We start from the raw sequence: 19,820 nt of genomic DNA, 5'->3' as shown, positions 1-19,820 counted from the left end.
AGCATTAACACATGTTAGACTGCACCCCATAAACACAATCAAGCCTAGAAAAAAAACAGTGAACCACCCCTTTAAGATTTTATCCGCAGCGAGCACTGACTTAGACAGAAAATCAACAAATTCTTTGATAAAGTCTGAATGGTGCCCTGGTGGCCTGTATACAGTAGCCAGTACAAACATCACAGGGGATTTATCATTCACACTTATTACTCTAGATAATGTTATATGAAGCACCACTTCAAGCGAATTATACTTGAAACCAGACCTCTGAGAAATCATGAAAATATTACTATAAATTGTAGCAAGAACTGATAGTTTAGTTAGTTTGATTTTGAATTAAGTTATATTTTAGCAATTTAAACAATATATATATATATATATATATATAGTATTGAATTATATATTAATGCACTAATTTCTGATACTTTTTTTCAGGATTCTTTGATGGATAGAAAGTTCAAACGAATATGTAAAAATACCTTTAAAATCTGAAAGCCTTTGCTGTCACTTTTGATCAATATACTGCATCCTTGCTCAGTAAATGTATAATATATATGCAAAATCTTACTCACCCAAACTTTTGAACAGTGCATAATTATGTATTTATTTATCCATATAAAAAAAAAACAATATAAACAGTGGTCACAGTATATACAGGTTTCAAGTAAAATATTCCTGAAAGAGGTGTGTGTGTGTGTGTGTGTGTGTGTGTGTGAAAGAGAGTGTGTGGATAAGTCTATTTTTTTTTTAATATTGTGACTGGAGCAACAGGAATATCTTCTCTGTCAAATGGGATTTCTTTCTTTTAGTTATATGTTGTTGTGGAGGCCAATCTAAACCGATCAATGATTCACTAGTATTGAGAATAAAGCTCTCACTGTATTCACACAAACACATATTTGAAGGTACAGGTTTATGAAGATTGTGATTTGGCTTAGAACAGTAGGACAGTTGGAGGAAATGCACATACTTGTGGTTTGAGACGAGTGACATGTCATGTGAATCTGAGTAGGCGCGCACAGAGGCCATGCTGTTTGTGTTTGCATGTGTGCGCCAAGCCCTCGCTAAGTGCCGCCCTTATTGCATTAGAGAGAAAGATGCCACAGTTTGAAAAAAAAATTATATCCAATCATTAACCTCATTCCTCTCTCCCTCCCTCTGTTTCTCTCCTGTTTCTCTCTCATTCTCTCCCACTACCTCTTTACAGTCTCACCGCACGATATACAAGTCCACCAGGTCACAGTGGAATAGCAGCCCCTCAGAAGAAAAACACAAGGTAGAGTCTTCAACTGTATCTGCCTGCTCTCGCTCTGTTCTGCGACCTGAAACTCTCCGCAGACCTTCAGGCTAGAGACTGGGAATGCCAATCTACTTATGTTAAAAGCTGTAGCAACAGATCTGGGTGATGGAAGTGGTATATGATAGAAATGCTTGCTGATGGTGTCCGTTCAACTTTCAAATTCAACTTTAGTCTGGCTTTTTCACATTTCAAAAATCTTTCTGGAGCTTTTCTGAGGGTTTTGAATTGAATAGCTTGGTTGATTCAAGATGAATGGATGCAGAAAGTGCTGGATGAAACCTAGATCTTGAATGCGGTTTATTTCTGAGGTTTTTGCCGTTTCAAGCTCCAGGCAGCAGTTGTTTGGCCCTGAAAGCATTTGCTTCATCTCAGAGCTGGTGGGAAGCTTTGTGCTGGCAAAGCATTTCAAGCAGCCCCTGGCCAAACTATGTGAGATATGTGATGGACACTATGTATGATATAGTGCTTACTCCACTGACAGCCTGATGGGTAGGGTTCGGCAGACGGCATTATTTGCTCAAAGACAACATGTGCCTGCAGTTTTCTTTGAAGTATCTGAGATCTGGGCTCTTCTCTCAAAGCACTGATATACAAATGTTAGGAGTAGACATTCATTTGGTCAGTGAACTGAATTGTTTTTTCATACTAGACTCTGGTCTCATCCTAAGTTCAGATGTAATGTATACTTTATTATGTAGATGTTTAGATGCAGCATAAAGATGCAGAGAGACGTTCACACCTAATATTATCAGTGGGCTGCACAACTGGCCATAGCTTTTTTGGAAATCGGATCAGAAATTAGATTTATTGGTGGTTGCAAGTGAGAATGCCTGGGTTAGAGGCACCAGAAAACAGATAAATCTTATATCAAAAATCTTCAGAGTAAACTGTAAAAATGGATGAATTGTTAATGGCATTTTTTAAGACTCTTTTTTTCTCCCAGATGACATCACTATACACTACCATTCAAAAGTTGGGGTCAGTTCAGAAATTAAAACCTTTATTCAGCAAGGAGGCATTAAATTGACTGAGAGTGAAATTAAAGACATTTATAATGTTACAAAAGATTTCTATAAAAAAAAATGTAGCTCTTTTGAACTCTTTATTCATCAAAGAATCCTGAAAAAAAGGCAGCAAAACTGTTTTCAACATTGATAATAATAAGAAATGTTTATTGTGCACCAAATCAGCAGATTCGAATGATTTCTGAAGGATCATGTGACACTGAAGACTGGAGTAATGGCTTTGATGCTTGGATGGCTGTGGGTTCACAAATGAATGATCACCAATTAAGGAATTTGAGTTTCTAATTATAGTTAATTAATATTTAATATATTCCAGTGATAGGCTGGTGGGTTCTATTCAATTTTATCATTTATGAATAAATCAGTTTTTTAATTAGTGTTAATTTAATTTCAGCAATATCATGTATTTATTTCTCATTAAATTGAATTGACATGAGGCTTCAAAGGCAACTAATACACATATACATTTACACAAACAAAAATACACACTCCTGTTTGTTTCTTCAGAGATATGCATATGAAACTCTATGTCTGAGGCCTAATTTATCAATTCAACACATAATTATTGTGCAGTAATTTGGGTTAGATAGAACATTGTAATAACCTATAATCTTGTTTCTTAAGAAGGAAAGCAGGATAGCTAATAATGCATACTATTAGATGTCCTCTAGAATCCAAAACTTTCAGTTATATTCAGTGTACTTCAATTGGAAAGAAGAGATGACAGAAGCAGTCTTATTTGATCCTTAAACATCCTGCTCTAAATTTTAATAGGCATAATTTGAAAGATTCTTTCAAGATCTCCCATAAGGCCTTTTTATGCATGCAGGACACAGATTGGATAAGATGTGAAGCGTTATTAAAATTCAGTGATTATTCAAAAGTTGAGATGTTTCACAGTTGAACTCTGGTTTTCATCTGAGCCCCATTGACACTTTAATTATTACCCTAAAATAAACAAGAACAGATGCAGAGACCTGGTCCTGGAGCTGACCACCTCAGATTCAGACTTTAAAGCAGAATATATGTCTGTGCCACCAGTGGCATCAAACAAACGGTTAAAAAAAAGAACATTTCAAGTATTTCTGCTTCCCTTTTATTGGCCAAACTAACATATAGTCCCACCCCCAACTCATGCCATTGGTTGAGCCAGTGTGTTGCTGTGTCAGCTTGGTTGGGATGCTCAAAAAGAGCAATGCTTTGAAAGTGTCATGGATTTTTCAGGCAAATCAACCTATAAATGTCATACTTGTCTCTGAATATAAGTCGGGGTAGAATAAAGTCTTTTAGCACAGAAAAAAATTACACACCACAGCTTTAATTCAGGTCTATTTTAGCAACGTTCTTCAGATGCCTGGTAAGCACTAAATTTATCCTCTACAGGCATATTTGTGTTTGTGAATGTATACATGATACATATTTATGCAAATCATAGTGTAAGGAAAATTTCAAGACCAAATTAAAAAAAACAAATGTCTAATAAATGCTGATGTCAGATGTTGCCTGCATCTTTGAACCAGACCAAACTGAATCTGCTCACTTTTGATGTTTTCACTGTAAATTTAGCGGAAAAATCTGCAGAATTCTGCAGATTTTAACATGATAAAATGTGTTACGTTCATCTGAGAGTAACGCACTCTTACTGATAGATAAAAGCATGATGAAATTAGTCAGAATATTTAATAAACAAACACACAAAGCCCAGCAGGATTCTGCAGCACTCTCTAAGGACACAGATTCTGTGTGGGCCTGCTAAAACTAAAACGTCTAACGTTTAAATGTCTTCCATTCAGACCCCGACCTCAATTGAGACACTGATATCCATCCCAATTTTCACCAAAATAACCTGTTTGAGAAAAATCATCAGATATGCTTTATCAGAGCTTGCATATTATGGTGGTCTGCACAACAGGTTAATGGGGAAAAGCAGAAGTGCCTGATGGGAAATAAGCGAGTGATGAAGCAGTGTCATTAGAGGCTTGATGAGACATGCACCTGAACTGCCTGAATCATCGTTCTCAAATCCATCATTTCTAGGAAAGCTATTTGCTCTGATTCTGTGTGATAAGACTTTTCAAAACATTTGATCAGTGATGAGAATTTCAAATGATGATGGGAATGTCAGATATATAAAATATAACTAGGTCTTTATTAGATCATCAGTTTGATTTGTTAAAAGCAATTGGCTATTGGCATAATCAGATTGGAGTAAGGTGAAACAACTCTGTTTGGTGTGAAATTGAATCAGTTGTAAGAAACAGAGTCAGTGTCAAAGAATGTTAACTTGCTGCTGTTTTGTTCCCCCTCAACATGTTTATGAGCCGTTGTTAGGCTGATGTGTCACAAGGTCGTGTTTACCAATTAAAAACTGGCACTCGTGAGTCATTAACAAGCTTTGTTCACAATTAAATCATCAATATTATGAATACAGCATAAGACAATGCAAAGAAACACACACACACACACTTCAGGCAAGATTTATTACAGATTTTAGAGCAATTAAGATATGTCTATTGTGTTGTCATTTTGAAAAATTAGCTGTTTTAGAACATTTACATTTAGTCATTTAGCAGACGCTTTTATCTTCTGGAGGGGATGTAGATTCGTAGTAGTGAGTGGAAGTAGGCGGGTGCTGAGCCTGTGGCTGTTCTATATGCAAGCATCAACGTCTTGAACTTGATTCGAGCCGCAACCGGTAGCCAGTGCAAGGAGATAAAGAGAGGTGTAACATGGGCTCTTTTGGGTTCGTTGAAGACCAGTCGTACCGCTGCATTCTGAATCATTTGTAGAGGTTTGATTGTGCTTGATGGAAGTCCAGCCAGAAGACACTAGTCAAATCATTATGTTAAATGTTATTCATTTATTGGCTTGTATGTTTCACTGTCGAACAAGTGAGTGTGTTTTCTGTCAAAAGGCATTACCAGAGCTCTAATTTATACAGCTGAATATATGACTACCCTCCATTTTAAGTAAATATTCACAATATTTAATGTCTTTACAGCTGATGAAGAATAAATTCTTAAGTAAATAAATAAATCAATAAGTGCATAAATAAATACAATTTCACATAGCTCCTTTCTGTAAGGTCAAATGTGTCCACAGAAGGAAGTAATGAATGAATGAATGAATGAATGAATAGATTAATTAATTATTAGATACTCCATAGTTTTTTATTAATATTTTGAATGTTTTTATTTTTATATTTTATTTTAGTTTTAGTAATTTTGTTGTATTTTGTCATTTTCTTTTTAGGTTTTTATATTTCTGTGTAATATTTGATATTTGAATATATATGATTTTTATGGTTTTGGTTTTAGTTAACTATAATAACCCAGGTGGTCTGTATGTGTGTCTATCAGAGATATAATGTAAGCTCGCACAGTTCATATTTAATAAAGTCCTGTGATTGAAACCCAAACTAATGAGTATGTGTGTTGTGTGTTACAGGTTACCAGGTCTCTCCAAAGTCCCCGCTGCAGGCAGCGGCAGTAGCAGTAGTAAAGCCCACGGATCCTCAAACCTGAACCGAAGGAGCCAGAGCTTCAACAGTATTGACAAGAGCAAACCACTGCAATATGCTAGCGGCAACGACAGAGGTGAGCAATAAACAGAATCTTAATGTTTAAATCAAGGTGTCTGCATATTACTCAAATGAAACAGCAACAACTATATCCTGTTATCCACTAGATGGTGCCACTATCACAGGAACAATAGCGCTGTGGCACAGGGCAGGATGCTCTGAGGTGGTTCCCTCATGCATTTATTATTAAATTTTCATAATGACATAAATCTGTGGAAAAGCACAATTTCCTGGGAAATTAAAGTATAATATTGCACTGTGGTTCCTCTCTGGTGTGTTATTCACATCTGAAACGGTGATCTGCCATCGGCATTCACTGTCCTCCTCCAATATATTTGGAGATGACGTTCATGTTATATTTCTACTTCTTCCACATAACCAGCCTATTCAGAGTTCACTTCAGATTTCATCAAGCCAGACAGAGGGTCTCACATGGCAGACGGGAGCTTTGATGAATCAGAGTCCTAATAGGCAACGTCTCTCTCGAAACCTATTCCTGCCCTTTTCCAGCGGGCCTAACATTACTCAAAACCTTGATTTACAGGGCTACTGCGCTAATACTTCCACAGATGAGAAAAGCAAACTCCCATCTGCCTTTTTTCCCTCATCTTCCTTTATCCTCTGTCCAAAAAGTCTGCCGCACTGCAGAAACTATGGGAGGGGCTGGTAGGGAGAGAATAGAGCTCTGTTCCAAAACCTAGTGAGCTGCCTACCTAGCATTTGAAGGCATCGTGGGTGTTCAGTTGACACAAAAGCTGTTCCAAGCAGTAGGCAAAAAAATTATTTTGTGTGAGATACAATGTTTTGGCCAAATTCGAAAGGTGCGGTCACAGTGAAATTTTGCAGGCAAAACAGGTCAGTTGTATATTGTTGATGGTGTAGCGATGTATGAAGCAAAATTCACACATGAGTAGCTTTCAAACCAATCATCTTTCTGTTGGTCAACATGGTTAATCTGTGACCAACTTGAACCCATTGCCAAATCTGCAGGAAGAAATCCATCGCCCTCGTTCAACATTGAAATTGTGTGAATTTCTACCAAAATGACTGAATTTTGCCTACAAAAACAACAATAAATGTGATTGCACATTAAGGCAGTATCACATGTTCTGTATACTTCATAGGAGAGGCTATCCCAGAATGCATTTCTGAAATCATGACTTTTGTTGCACTTTACAGTTAAAAGAGACAGTTAAACATTCAAAATGTTAGCTGTAGGAATAGAAGTCCCGCCGTACAGTTAAAAGAGCAAATCACCTGTTTGTTTATGCCACAAAATGTGCATTAGCTGGATCATCCTGAAAAATAGTTTTTTTGTGAGTAATTTTAGTTTAAAAAGCAAAATTTTCATGATACGACTGTTGTAGAATTTTATTCATGATTTGAAATGTGCTGTTAAAGCATAATTTCTAACAACAGTTATATAGATTTCAGGCTGTCCCTGTTTAAATAGATCAGGGATTTACACATTTTTGTCAGCCAAATTCCTTTGACCTAGACTATTCTTTTAAGTAAATATTTCAATAATTTAACAACACATTCACATGTTCATGGTTCTTTAATTATTGTATCAGCTTTGTTAGCTTAGCCACATGCTAATATCTCAATTGTGAATTGAGTCTCATTTGTGCTTCATGCTGCCTACATAGAATGTTCAAAATCAGTCACTTTTGGAGTTTCATGACAGTAAGGATGCTGCCTTTGTAGCCCACTAGGCAGCTCACTAGGTTTTTGAACATAGTTAGCGTGTAGTCTTTCATTTTATGGCAGGCTTGAATACAAATTTCATAATCCTGAATTTGACCTTTAACTGATTTAATCCTTAACCTCAAATCTGTCAGCATCCAGTGTTACCATCACCTATGAATTTCAGCACAAAGCCTCTCTGTGGACGCAAATCTCACACTGTTTATAAGCCCTGTGCCAAGGTAGTGGGCACAAACACTTGCATGTTAAATAGTCTTGTATAACAAAGCAAATTTCACCATTCACACAGGCTGCAGGAGTGAATCAGCATCTAATCTAGCATTAGCTCAGTCCAGGAGGCTTTCAAAAGCGCTGTGTCCAATTCCTGGATTAGTTTGAAGGAAATCAGTGTTGTTTAGAACATTCATTGAACTTTTGGCATAGCTTCATACAGTAGCACCTGTGACGAAGATGGGAGAGATATATCAGAACTGGGCAGAAGAGATAACAAAGAGAGCCAGAGGCAAAGAAAATGACTAATGCAGTCCATTCTGGATTAGACAAGGGTGGATTAAGATGGAAAATCTTCAGTGGCATGTTTGTCATCACACCTGTTAATGTGTTTGTTTTGAAATGTGTGTGGCATCCTATCAGACTTCCCAGAACAAAGTGGTATTTCACTTTCAACATATAAAGTGTGGAGAAAAGGGTAGCTATGGTAACTGTGTTTTGATGGTCCGGTGTGTGTATGTGTGTGAGAGAGGCTGTTATTTAAGATGTTATTATCTCCAAAAACGGGGTTAATTTAGCTGAGACATGCACTGAAGCCGGATCCACGCAGCGCTCATTCACAGTCCAATCACTGTTCACTCTACTAGATTTTCAATGGAACCAAATGAAGTCCCATCTATTCCTCTCTTCCTTTGTGTTTAGAATTTTTCAAGTTACGGGCAGCCTGAGTTGCTGTAAGATTAAGTAGATTTACTTGTATTTTGTTATGTTGCACGGCAGCAGAAGCATTGATTTGTAACTTATGTCCTCATGTATATTTTATCTATCTATCTGTCTTTAGCGTAAAAAATTATTATTTTTCACTTTCTTTCTTTTTGACATTATTTTTTATTACAGTTAAACACATTTATGACTCAAATTAACATTTCCTTATTGTGTCTGAATGTTTTATTTATTTATTTATTTATTTTTTGGAATTTTCATAATTCTCAGTTTGGATTCTCATTACATTCGTATTACTGCAATATACCAATTTGTAATATTATAGTAATTAGAATTAGGGCAGAAATTATTTTTGTCATCAATATAATGTCACATTGCAAATTTGTTTATTTATTTTTAGAATTTTATTTTAAATAAAAATAAAAGATTATGCTAGTTGCATGAGATTCGCCCTTAAACTGTAAAACATTCTGAGCGTTAGCATTCCCCTTACAAAGAAGTACTGGAGACAATGCCATGGTACATTGGTGAAATTAGATAGTAGTACCATGGTATTTTGGTATGTACCATGGTACTGTTTGATTACTGTATTCATATGCATTGTATTTACAAGGTACTCAAAACAATATCATACATAACTTTTTTGTCAGTAATGTATAATCCACTGAAACCTAGTCAAAGCAATTCAAGTTATATACACTACAATTGTAAAGCATTTTGAGTCTCGGCCCTGAGCTTAGCAATTGGAAGTTGTCGTCACTGGACTGATAGTCAAGGCCCAGACAAGTTGTAATTTAAAGGATGTTACATTTCTGCATTGTCATGCTCTCAAGGGCTTGATAAATCTATGTTTCCCCCACATTAAAATTATCTATTTATATTGGATTAAATATGTTTATATATGTTATCCTGTGAGCCGTGTTGATTTCTCACAAAATATTACTGCATTTACAAAGAACAAGAGGGTATCTGGCAACAACAAAGTATTTGAAATCCCACAAAATCAACCTAGGATCCAATTTTCTGCTCGAGTGCATCGCCGCATTGCTTGGGATTTCAGTATACATTGGGATTGCAGAGTAAAGATTTGGATTGAGCACTATCTATTCCTCATGTGTTTGTGGGATGATTTGCCTTCCCACAATCTCTTTCCACTTATGCTAATATTTGATTATTGTGGTAGTCATAATTTTCCTCCTTGCCAAAGACAAAGTTGCTTCTAGTGTGTAGTTATATCAGTCTAACATATGTGTCCACTGTTTGCTCTGTTTCTCTGACATAGAGTCGGTGAAGGGCATTCCTCTGCCAGGCAGCATGAACGGCAGTGGCTCGGTGCCCTCCAGCACCAGCGGGCAACAGCTGGCCTCTGCCATCCCCTCTCCCACTGCTGCAAAGACCTGGCGAAGCAAATCCATGAACATGAAGCACAGTGCCACCTCGTCTATGCTGGCCACCAAGCCACCCAGCCCATCCGCTTCCCCATCCCCTCCCTCGTCATCCGATTGCCTCCGGCCCCCAATCACAGACTCCTCCAAATCAGCCCCCGGAAACCAGCGCTCCATGTTGGAGAAATTCCGGCTCATCAACCCTAGATCCGCATCCAGAACCTCACCCTCAGTGGCTGAAATGGCTCTCCAGGAGGAGGACGACTTGTCGGAGTTTGGAGATGAGGGGACCTGCAGTCCCACACCACCCTGCGGGATCTCAAAACAGCAGGGGAAGTCCCCCGCATCCTCCTCTGCACCCCCAAACAAGACCAACAACTGCAAGAACCACAACAATAAGTCCTTGCCACAGCCCAAAGACAAAGAGGACAAGACCAAGAGCAAAGCAAGCACGCCACCCAAGGAGGAGCCAGTGATAGTGGAGCCCTCTAAGAAAGGCTCCAAGATTGCCAGCCTCATCCCCAAAGGAAGCAAAACTTCTGCAGCCTCTGTGAAGAAAGAAAGTGCAATCCCTGCCTCTAGCAGCATCCCCAAGCCTGGTCTGAAGGCTCCAACAGCAACCGCCAAGCCTGCAGCAAGCCAATCCAGTGTACCTGCAACTAGTGTACCTGCTACAGGTGGTGAGAAAACCAAACTTAGTAAAGGTGGTCAGTCTATATATATGCAGAGATCTTTGGGAGGATATGAGAATCGGAAGACCAGCATGGTGTCATCAACCAGTACCTCAGCACTTTCTGGATCCGCCACATCTGGGCTGGGTGGTGGAGGAGCTTTAGGAGGTAATGGGACAGTACAACTTCCCCAGCAGCAACAACACAACCATCCCAACACGGCAACCGTCGCCCCCTTCATGTATCGGTGAGTGATTCTTAAATACAAATGCATATGATTGTTGGATTTTCAGATCTCTTGCTTTGCATATTGTGAATGATGGTTGCTGAAGTTGTGGGTTGCAGCTTAATGATTACAGATCTGGATCTGTCACGTTCAATCACAGAAAAGTACATAAGATCCCACTTCTGTTACTTAACATTTATCATTGCGCCCTAGCAAGATAATTAACGGCAGGTGGGCTTTCGTTGTGATCAGTGTACTTTGTCCCTTTGGATAAAATTATTTCTGAGCTAAAGTTTTTGGACAGAAATCCCTCAGATGCCAGCTGGTCATTCTTCAACCTTACTATGTCCTCATCATAGACCCAGCTGACTTCTAGTCCTAGCAGGGCTACTGGGGTCTATATGTCCAATGACGCTTAGAGACTTAAAAGGGCAAGACTCAGACAAACAGAGAGATCTGGGTTCCTGGGTTCTATTCTGGGTTGTGAAATCATTATCATTATCCATGAGACAGCAGGACCATGTCTCTGTAATTACCCTCAATAGACAGGCAAAGATGAGACCCTCATCCCCAGGAGGTCCAGAATAATTACCTCATCTTTTACTTATTCTGCACACCACTAACCAGGCAGATACTTTAAAGAATCTCTGATACCAAATGTTGCGGGTGTAACCAAATGCAACAATTCATAATCACTAATCATGAAGATACACCATAAATAATACAGAAAAAAATATACATTTTGTTTATAAGTGGAAAGTAATTTCTGCATGATAGATCTAGAAAGAAATTAATGTTTTAGAGGTGGCCTGGTGGGAAGTGCACATGCTCCGACATGTTGCACAGTGATGTTTCTATGCAGGCAACCCGGGTTTCAGTCATTTTCGAATCAATCATTTCTTCACCCGCTTACACACAGAGGCTTGCAGAGCATCATGAAGCATCGTTAATTACAGGCAAATATATGTTGAATCAGCAATCTATCTATAGATTATCAAACCAGCTTTTAGATGCACAAACACACACCCACTGATCATCTGTCCCTTGTATCACCTATCCAATCACACAATGCTTTGTACGAAAAAGCAGCGGGTAAATGTCTCATCTCGACAGTATTATTAGCCCAAGTGGGAACCGCTGAGCTGTTTGCCAGACCGCCTCGTTTAAGGGGCGTGGCCTCCCTCAGTCCTCACCAAGAGACTGATGAGGGTGAATAGGTTATTATGGAGGAAGAGGAAGTGGGAACAGAAAAGAGAATATGTGATTGATGGGCAGAGGGCATTCATAACAGTTTGAGTCAACTTATTAAAGAGACAGCGAGTGTTAATGGGCCTGTGATAGACAAAAAAAAAAATGACATGAAAGACGAAGATGAGAGTGTTGAAAACGAGAGTCAAAGGGTTTTGTCCTTGAGTGATTGTGTATGTTCAGTAGCTGGTTTAATCCTCTGCTTGAATATAGAGCTCTCAAACCCAGTAACCCTTGACATATCTGCACAAACTGAACCTTAAGAGTTTAACAGTTCTCATAAAAACACACTTACCTCCTTACCGGCCTGCCACAGGTTCATTATTCACAGGAAGACGATGGAATTTTTTTAAAGCTGTGTTTGGCATTCTCGGTGCCGTCTCATAAGGATTATAACCTAAAGTCTTTATGGAATTTTAAACTGGAGCCCTTATCACACTCCTCTCCACCACTGCAGGTCTTCCTCTCGAGAGCTTTGCTTGACACTGTAAAACCGGCAGGGCATGCTCCTAGAACTACACCTAGGGTCAAACCTTTTGGCATGCTTGACAAGGGCAAGTGAGTTGAGGATGTTGCATTACCAGCCTCAGAACTGTATTTTTGTATAATTGTTTAATTTTAATTATATATTCACTACTGTTCGAAGGTTTTGGGTCGGTAAGAATTTTTAATGTTTTTGAAAGAAGTCTCTTATCAAGGCTGCACATAATTTATTAAAAATAGAGTAGAAATAACAATATTGTGATATTATTATTACAATTTAAAATAACCATTTTCTATTTGAATATATTTTAAAATGTAATTTATTCCTGTGATGGCAAAGCTGAATTTTCAGCAGCTCATCTTTTGTGATATTATAAAGGTATTTAGTGGCATTGACCAATCTAATGTGTCAATTACACATTACAAATTAAATGAATTAATTAATTACAATAGTAGTGTTTACCATTGCCATTATTTAAATAAAAATTTATATTTTCTACCATGTTGTCTGCTGTCTTCATAAGAAGCAAACTTCCAAGAGAGCAAAAATAAATAAACAACAACAATAATAAAATGCAAAATGTCAGCTTGAGATAATTTTCATTTCTGTACTACAATTTAGAAAATTAGGTTTATTTATGTATTTATTTATTACATTAAATAAATGGGCACAAAAATACAGCACACAGATTTATCAGGCTATTCAGTATTTTTCTGTATTAAATAAAATATAATATATTTTTTTAGGATTTACTTATCCTAGTATATACTGCCACCAAAGATAAAGCAGTCTACTTTTGCAGCCTGCTGTTTGAGCCTTTATGTTGGGAGTGATGATTCCTAAAAAAATGCTGTCTAGGTGGGTAGCTCACGTGGGTTTGGAAGAGAGCTTTTGTATTTTTCTTCCACTGGCATGAAGAACAGTGGGTTGACCACCCGTCCACTGCCCCTCCTCACATCAACACTCTCAGCTTCAGTGATGTTGCTTGAAAACTATATTAAAAAAGTCTAAACAACGTGTCTACTGCCCATAACGTGTGTTTTTAGTTGACCTTCTGTTGAATACGTCTGTTTTGTTTTATACAGTTTCATCACTTAATGAGTTCATTCAGCTCAACAAGCCCTGAAGTTACCTGACAGTTTAAGCCCTCTTCCTTTCTGCATCATTTGCTTATTTACAGGCAGAGTTTGTGTGAATTATGAGTGTGTGTGTGTGCGTGTGTGAGTATTTGTTTTCACAGGTAATGCAACATCTCAATGGCATGAGTGTGGAACACATGGTGAAACTACCAGTGTGACATGCCACTGAAATATTTGGCTGGTGAATTGCATGTGTGTGACTGTGTGTGTGAGAGGGATAGTGAGGGAATGTTTATCTGGGCGAGTGCAGGTGTCCTGGGATGGCCTTGTTGTAGGTGTGGTTGTTATGCATATACCCAGTTTTTCTGAACAGCATTGGTGTTTGCATGTGTTTGCCAGGTTTTGGTATATTTTTGTGGAACAGGTGTCCTCACAATGACAAACCTATTGTCAAACCTATAAAACCATATAAGGAAAACAGCTACATAAAGTCATTAATCTATGACTTTTTCCATAGTTAACATGCTTTTCTTTTCGTTTAGGGTTAGTCTGCAGTAGTATGGTTAGTCTATAGTACCTAGCATTCATTTTAAAATTACACAATTATATTTTTAGTGGTAGTTATAAATAATTATATTTAATTCAGTAATAATAATAATAATAATATGTAATAAACAATTTTATATATTATAATAGTTTAACCTTTTTACATCTGAAACTAAAGCCATACAAAAATCATTTTCTGTACATGAAAATGAAAATAAAATATATTAATAACTAATATATATATATATATATTATTTTTGCTTTGTTTAGAATCAGAATGAGCTTTATTGCCAGGTATGTTTGTGTATGAGTGTATAAGTAGTGTGTGTTCCACAGTTATTGTTAAGTGTTCATGAGATGGATGGCCTGAGGGAAGAAACTGTTCCTGTGTCTGGTCGTTCTGGTGCTCAGTGCTCTGTAGCGTCGACCAGATGGCAACAGTTCAAAGAGGGAGTGTGCTGGATGTGAGGGGTCCAGAGTGATTCTGCCAGCCCTTTTGCTCACTCTGGATAAGTTCAGTTCTTGGAGAGAAGGGAGGGTTGTACCAATGATTCGCTCAGCAGTCCAGACTACCCTCTGTAGTCTTCTGAGGTCAGATTTGGTAGCTGAGCTGAACCAGACAGTTATAGAAGTGCAGAGGATGGATTCAATGATGGCAGAGTAGAACTGTTTCAGCAGCTCCTGTGGCAGGTTGAACTTCCTCAGCTGGCGAAGGAAGTACAACCTCTGCTGGGCCTTTTTCGCAATGGAGTCAATGTGAGTGTCCCACTTTAGGTCCTGAGAGATAGTGGTGCCCAGGAACCTGAATGACTCCACTGCAGTCTTTCAGTTTAAATTGAAATACTAACATAACTAAATAAACTAAAACTTAATAAAAAAAACTGTATAGGCATATAAAAAAATCTAATAAAAATAACAAAAATACACAACAAAATTACTAAAACTAACTAAATTTAAAATGAAAACAGAAAATATAAAAAATAGAATCTAGTTCAAAATAGAATACAAATCTATAATAGTACATCAATGTTGCTAAAATTAAAAGTGCATAGATACTTTTTTATAAATGTTTTGTTTGTGTATTTGTTTGTTTGTTTTAGGAGTGCTTTCTTTTAAAATAAAAGGAACTTGGGTTGATCTAATGCAAAATTAATGTTGACTGTATGCATGCAAAAAAAATCTACTCTGTGTAAAATGCTAAGTATTTTTTCCTTTTGCTTTACTCAGGACATATTCAGAGAACGACTGCACAACTGTGTTCCCCCCTGAACCATATCTCAGTCCCACAAAAGACCTGGTCTACAGCAAGACCGCCAAACAGTGCCTGGAGGAGATCTCAGGTACAGTAGGATGAGTACTGCCACATGTGCACACGCATACCTACACACAGTCAGACATAAGAGAGCGACACAAGCCCAACACACACACAGAAGCCAAAACACAGGCACAGATTCTCTCTGCAGGCCACTAGTTCCATGTTGCTATCGCAGCAAGAAAAGGTCAGATATGACAGGTGGACAAAGGCCGACCTTGTTTGGGAGGCCAGGCTGCAGAATGTGTTGTTTATTTGTGCTTGTGTGTATTTCTCTGTGTGTGGGACTGTGATGTGACAGCTGATAGCTGAAGATAGTTGCCTGGGGCTCAGGCGCTGCTCGCACACATCTCTTAACAACCAGTCGGCGAGCAACTGTGAGAAATAAATGCAAATTGTGCCCAAATGCTGCATTTTCCTGCACTGCAGTTTCTGGAATTGGAGGGTGCACTATGACATGCATTTCCAGTTGTTCATTTCCTGTGTGCATATTTATCAGCATAGCCACTGTCGTTATATCCCTCTTGGTTTATTTCATTAATAATAGTTTTAATCAGGTTGGGATCTGATTATCTTGTGTGTATCCCTGAGGTTCCCTGTTGTTACTTTAATACATTTTGTTCGTAATTAACAGTCGAATACAGCTCAAAACAAACTCGACTGGAAAATCGTTCCTCAAACCAGCCAACTCTTATTTAATGAGATATAAATTAGTGTTCCAGCTTGCACAAAAATGCCTGGAATGTCAAATTAAAGTGAATAAACTGCAGACATGAACACATAAGCACAAAGCGGTCAGTGTTTGCACGTCAATGAGAATGCAGCCCTGCTGTGGTCATTTTGAAGATGAGGGACATTGTTGTTTGCAAGTGGATCTAGAAGCAGCAATAACATTATGACTCATGGTCAGACATTTGTTGTATGTTTTGCATTGCATTGGGAGAGTTTGGGGACAGTTTATGGCTGATGAGAGTTAGGAAAGCATAACATTGTTATTGTACCCTGAGCTGCTGAAAACAAATGAAAAAAAAGTAAATAAAATGAATATACATTCTAAGTGGTACATCTAGATTGGAACTCTAAAGTTTATCCAGTTATTCAAGATTGTTAGTCTTTCTATGCAATTTATACAGATTAAGCATGTTAGATATAAGCAATCAAAATTTTCAGATTCATATGCATAGAAAGTATTAATTGTACCATAGCAGTAAAAATCACAATTGAGATATTGCTTTATTATCTCAGTAGTCACCTATTGTAGACAGCGGTGGGATTGAATGGAAATCAAATGGAGGCTTACAAAAATCTCAGATTTTTCAGATCCAGCAACTGCCTTAATTTGTGTGTTTTTATTTTAAAAGAAACTTTTGAGATGATTCTTATTTTTCCTGTGAAATAGGAACATCAGAGAAATGTTTCCTCTTGGGTAGCATGTCTACAGGCTTTTCCTACATCTGGCCATGTTTGAAATGCTGTGGTTTGGCCAGTGATGCGGTCAGGGAAACCCTCACATGGACTACTTATAGATGTTAACCTCAGAACTCACTTCCTGTTGAAGTGCATTGTGGGTTCCGCCCGGTTGTAAAATATGTTCCACTCCATGCAAGTACAAAAACAAAATCTCTGCATGCACCTGTTCTGTTTTTGCACATTTAGAAGGCTGGTTGGTTGGGTGGTGTTGCTAAAAGTTTTGACATTTATTTGCTGAATTTTCTGGAATCTGGTTAGGGTAACCATTTCTATTATGTGTACCCTATTAGCTCAGTGCTGGGGTTTTTACAAACAAAACAAAAAATCAGTTTAATTCTGAAATATTACACAAGACATTTTGTCAATAGATTGTCTGGAGTCAGTGAATAAAAAAAAGCATTATAATATAATATAATATAATATAATATGTAATTAACATAACATATAATATAGATATAATATAGTCATTTGTGCCTGTGTTTTTAAATGCAAGATAATAATTTTATATAACATTTAATACAATATTTATTTCATATTATTATATTATATTATATTATATTATAGGCTTTCTGTCTATCAGCAATATAAGATAATGATACTAATATTTGTTAGTCTCAAATGTTAAAATCTAGATTTTTATATTGGGGGTCCCTGTTTTGATTGAAATCCTGATCTGTAAAGGTTGAAAATCCTCATTTTAGGATATATTATATTATACATTATATATCATAATTTTGCTTTTTTGCATAATTTCCTTGATAGTCAAGCTGTGTGCTGCAGCATTTCCAAATGTATCATCTTAACACCCTTCTCCAGTACGAAGAGAGTCTGAGGAGAGATCACAGTGTTACAAGCCAGTTTTGTCATACATTATTCCCACCTCTCTCTCTCTCACTCACACACACACACAAATACCTGTTTTGCTGTGAAGGTGTGCGCTGAATCGGTAGCTAACAGCAACAGGAAACCAGCCATCATTGCTGCAAAGAGAAACAGAGAGAAGAAAGAGGGAGATAGATAAAGAGAATGAAGCAGCTCACAGCATGTTAAAAGGAGCAGGCGAACCCTGAGCTTGCATCTCAGAGTGCACACACACACTCAGTCTCTGCTGCTGTCCCTTTGAGCGAACCACATGCACTCGCTCCAGCCGGTAATTAATAGACAGAGTGTGTGAAGAGTCTTCGGTCGCTGAAAGAGAAACAGGAAGAGGGAGAAATGCTGTGAAGGACGTGTATAACAATTTAACCGTAATCTGGTGCAGATTTGCTTCCCGCGAGCCTCCGTGCTGCATTCAATAAAAGAAGTGTTAGAAGAGAAAGAGAGGAGGAAGACAGGAGGAGTATGCTCTCAGTGCATGCACCTGGATGCTGATTATTGGCTGTGGAGAGCGAGCGTGTGTGTGGGCAGGACGATATTTGAAGCTCCCTGGTGCAAGGGGCAGCTTTGCGACTGAGCGTGTGTGCCAGCAGCCACCTGAGACGAGCAGATCATGTGAGGAGGAACTAACTTCAAGATAAGGAAGAAAAAGTGTTGAGGGATCCTAAAGAACGTGAGAAAATATGAAGCGAGGAGCCGAGTTTTCTGTGTTCCAGGGCGGCAGCCCACCTTGCAAGTCACCGCAGCCTCTCCCGGACAACTTAAACCTCCGCAAGCAACGTTCTCTTGGCAATCTCGTGTTGCTTAGTGATGGGGAGCAGAGGGTTTATGCCTTTGACTTGGATGAACCACCGTGCCCACCTTCGTCAGCCTCAGGGACATCGTCTTCATCGCCCTCGCCCCAACATGGCCGAGGTAGCGCCCATAGACATCCCGACTGCAGTACCCGAGCTCGGTCACTCTCGCTGTCCCTCACCAAGGTGCTTTCCCAATCCGAACACTCCCTTATACCTGTGCCCTGGGGTTGTAAGTCCAACCGGATGGCACCTGCACATCAGCACCAGCAGCCCGAGCTGGTGGAGAAAGCGGGCAGCTGTAGAAAATCGGATGAGGACCCCCAGGCATGTCCGGCGGGCACTGGAGGAGACTGGGAGCTTGAGAGTGCCAGGGAGGAGCAGGCACATCTGGATAAAGAGGTTATACTCACTATGTTGGGAGACCTGGAGCAGGTTTTAAAACCACAGACACACCGTAAGTGTCACTCAAACTCATCAGTAGCATACTGTAAGAGTCTTTGATTGTGCCTTGCTGTTGTCATGATAATTTTTATCCTTGAACTCTGGTTTTGAGTGTGTGTGTAACTGCATTAGCAACGGTTCTGGGGGATGTCTGGTTGAATTATGGTTCTCTAATTGTGCTATAGGAGAACATTTAGAAGCCAGATTCACCTGCCGGCTATTGAGGTGCTGCCATGCTGTCTGCTGCTCTGATCAATAGCTCTATTTACCCTCCCGTCGGTGTGATCCATGATTTTATTCCTAGTTCATCTAGTGTTAACCTTCAACCACGGGGCTATTTGTTCACAAGCCCACCACCTCGTCTTATTGAAGTAATTCAGTTCTCTGTAGTTCAGTCTTATAGCAGCATTCTTTAACACAGCATTTTAGTTAGCTAATGAAATGTTTTAAATGCTATTACATATTCTTTTAGTGGTCACTATAACTATTGCTAATGCTTAAAGGGAAAGGTCACCTAAAAATCAACATTCTGTCTGAAAATCACTTATTCACCCTCTTGTCATTCCAACCCTTTGTGCATTATATCTTCTGTGAAACTCAAATGAAGATGCTTAGAGAGAAATTCAGTGCTTTTTGGCAGTACAGTGAAAGTCAGTAGGGTCTGATGTTGTTTGGACTCCAGCATTTTTCAGAATATTGTCAGATAAGAGAGAAGTGCATACAAGTTTGGAATGACATGA

The 19,820-nt window shown here is 38.5% G+C and overlaps 1 protein-coding gene across 7 annotated transcripts in view; it reads left to right on the top strand.

The window, feature by feature from the left end:
- LOC107680031 (neuron navigator 3) overlaps nucleotides 1-19,820 on the top strand; it is a 152,201-nt gene that overhangs the window by 73,912 nt on the left and 58,469 nt on the right. For 6 of the 7 annotated variants that reach the window (XM_016475785.1, XM_016475787.1, XM_016475783.1 and 3 more), the window contains exons 6-9: nucleotides 1,208-1,276; nucleotides 5,773-5,921; nucleotides 9,828-10,848; nucleotides 15,412-15,524. In XM_016475785.1, coding sequence (XP_016331271.1) covers nucleotides 1,208-1,276; nucleotides 5,773-5,921; nucleotides 9,828-10,848; nucleotides 15,412-15,524 — 1,352 coding nt within the window. The remainder of the gene's footprint in view (nucleotides 1-1,207; nucleotides 1,277-5,772; nucleotides 5,922-9,827; nucleotides 10,849-15,411; nucleotides 15,525-19,820) is intronic. The other variant, XM_016475788.1, reaches the window with a different exon arrangement.

The sequence above is a fragment of the Sinocyclocheilus anshuiensis genome, unplaced genomic scaffold (assembly GCF_001515605.1).
Source record: "Sinocyclocheilus anshuiensis isolate Anshui unplaced genomic scaffold, SAMN03320099.WGS_v1.1 scaffold200, whole genome shotgun sequence".
Taxonomy (NCBI): domain Eukaryota; kingdom Metazoa; phylum Chordata; class Actinopteri; order Cypriniformes; family Cyprinidae; genus Sinocyclocheilus; species Sinocyclocheilus anshuiensis.
Note: the sequence above shows the minus strand (reverse complement) of the source record. Positions and strands in the feature narration are given on the sequence as shown.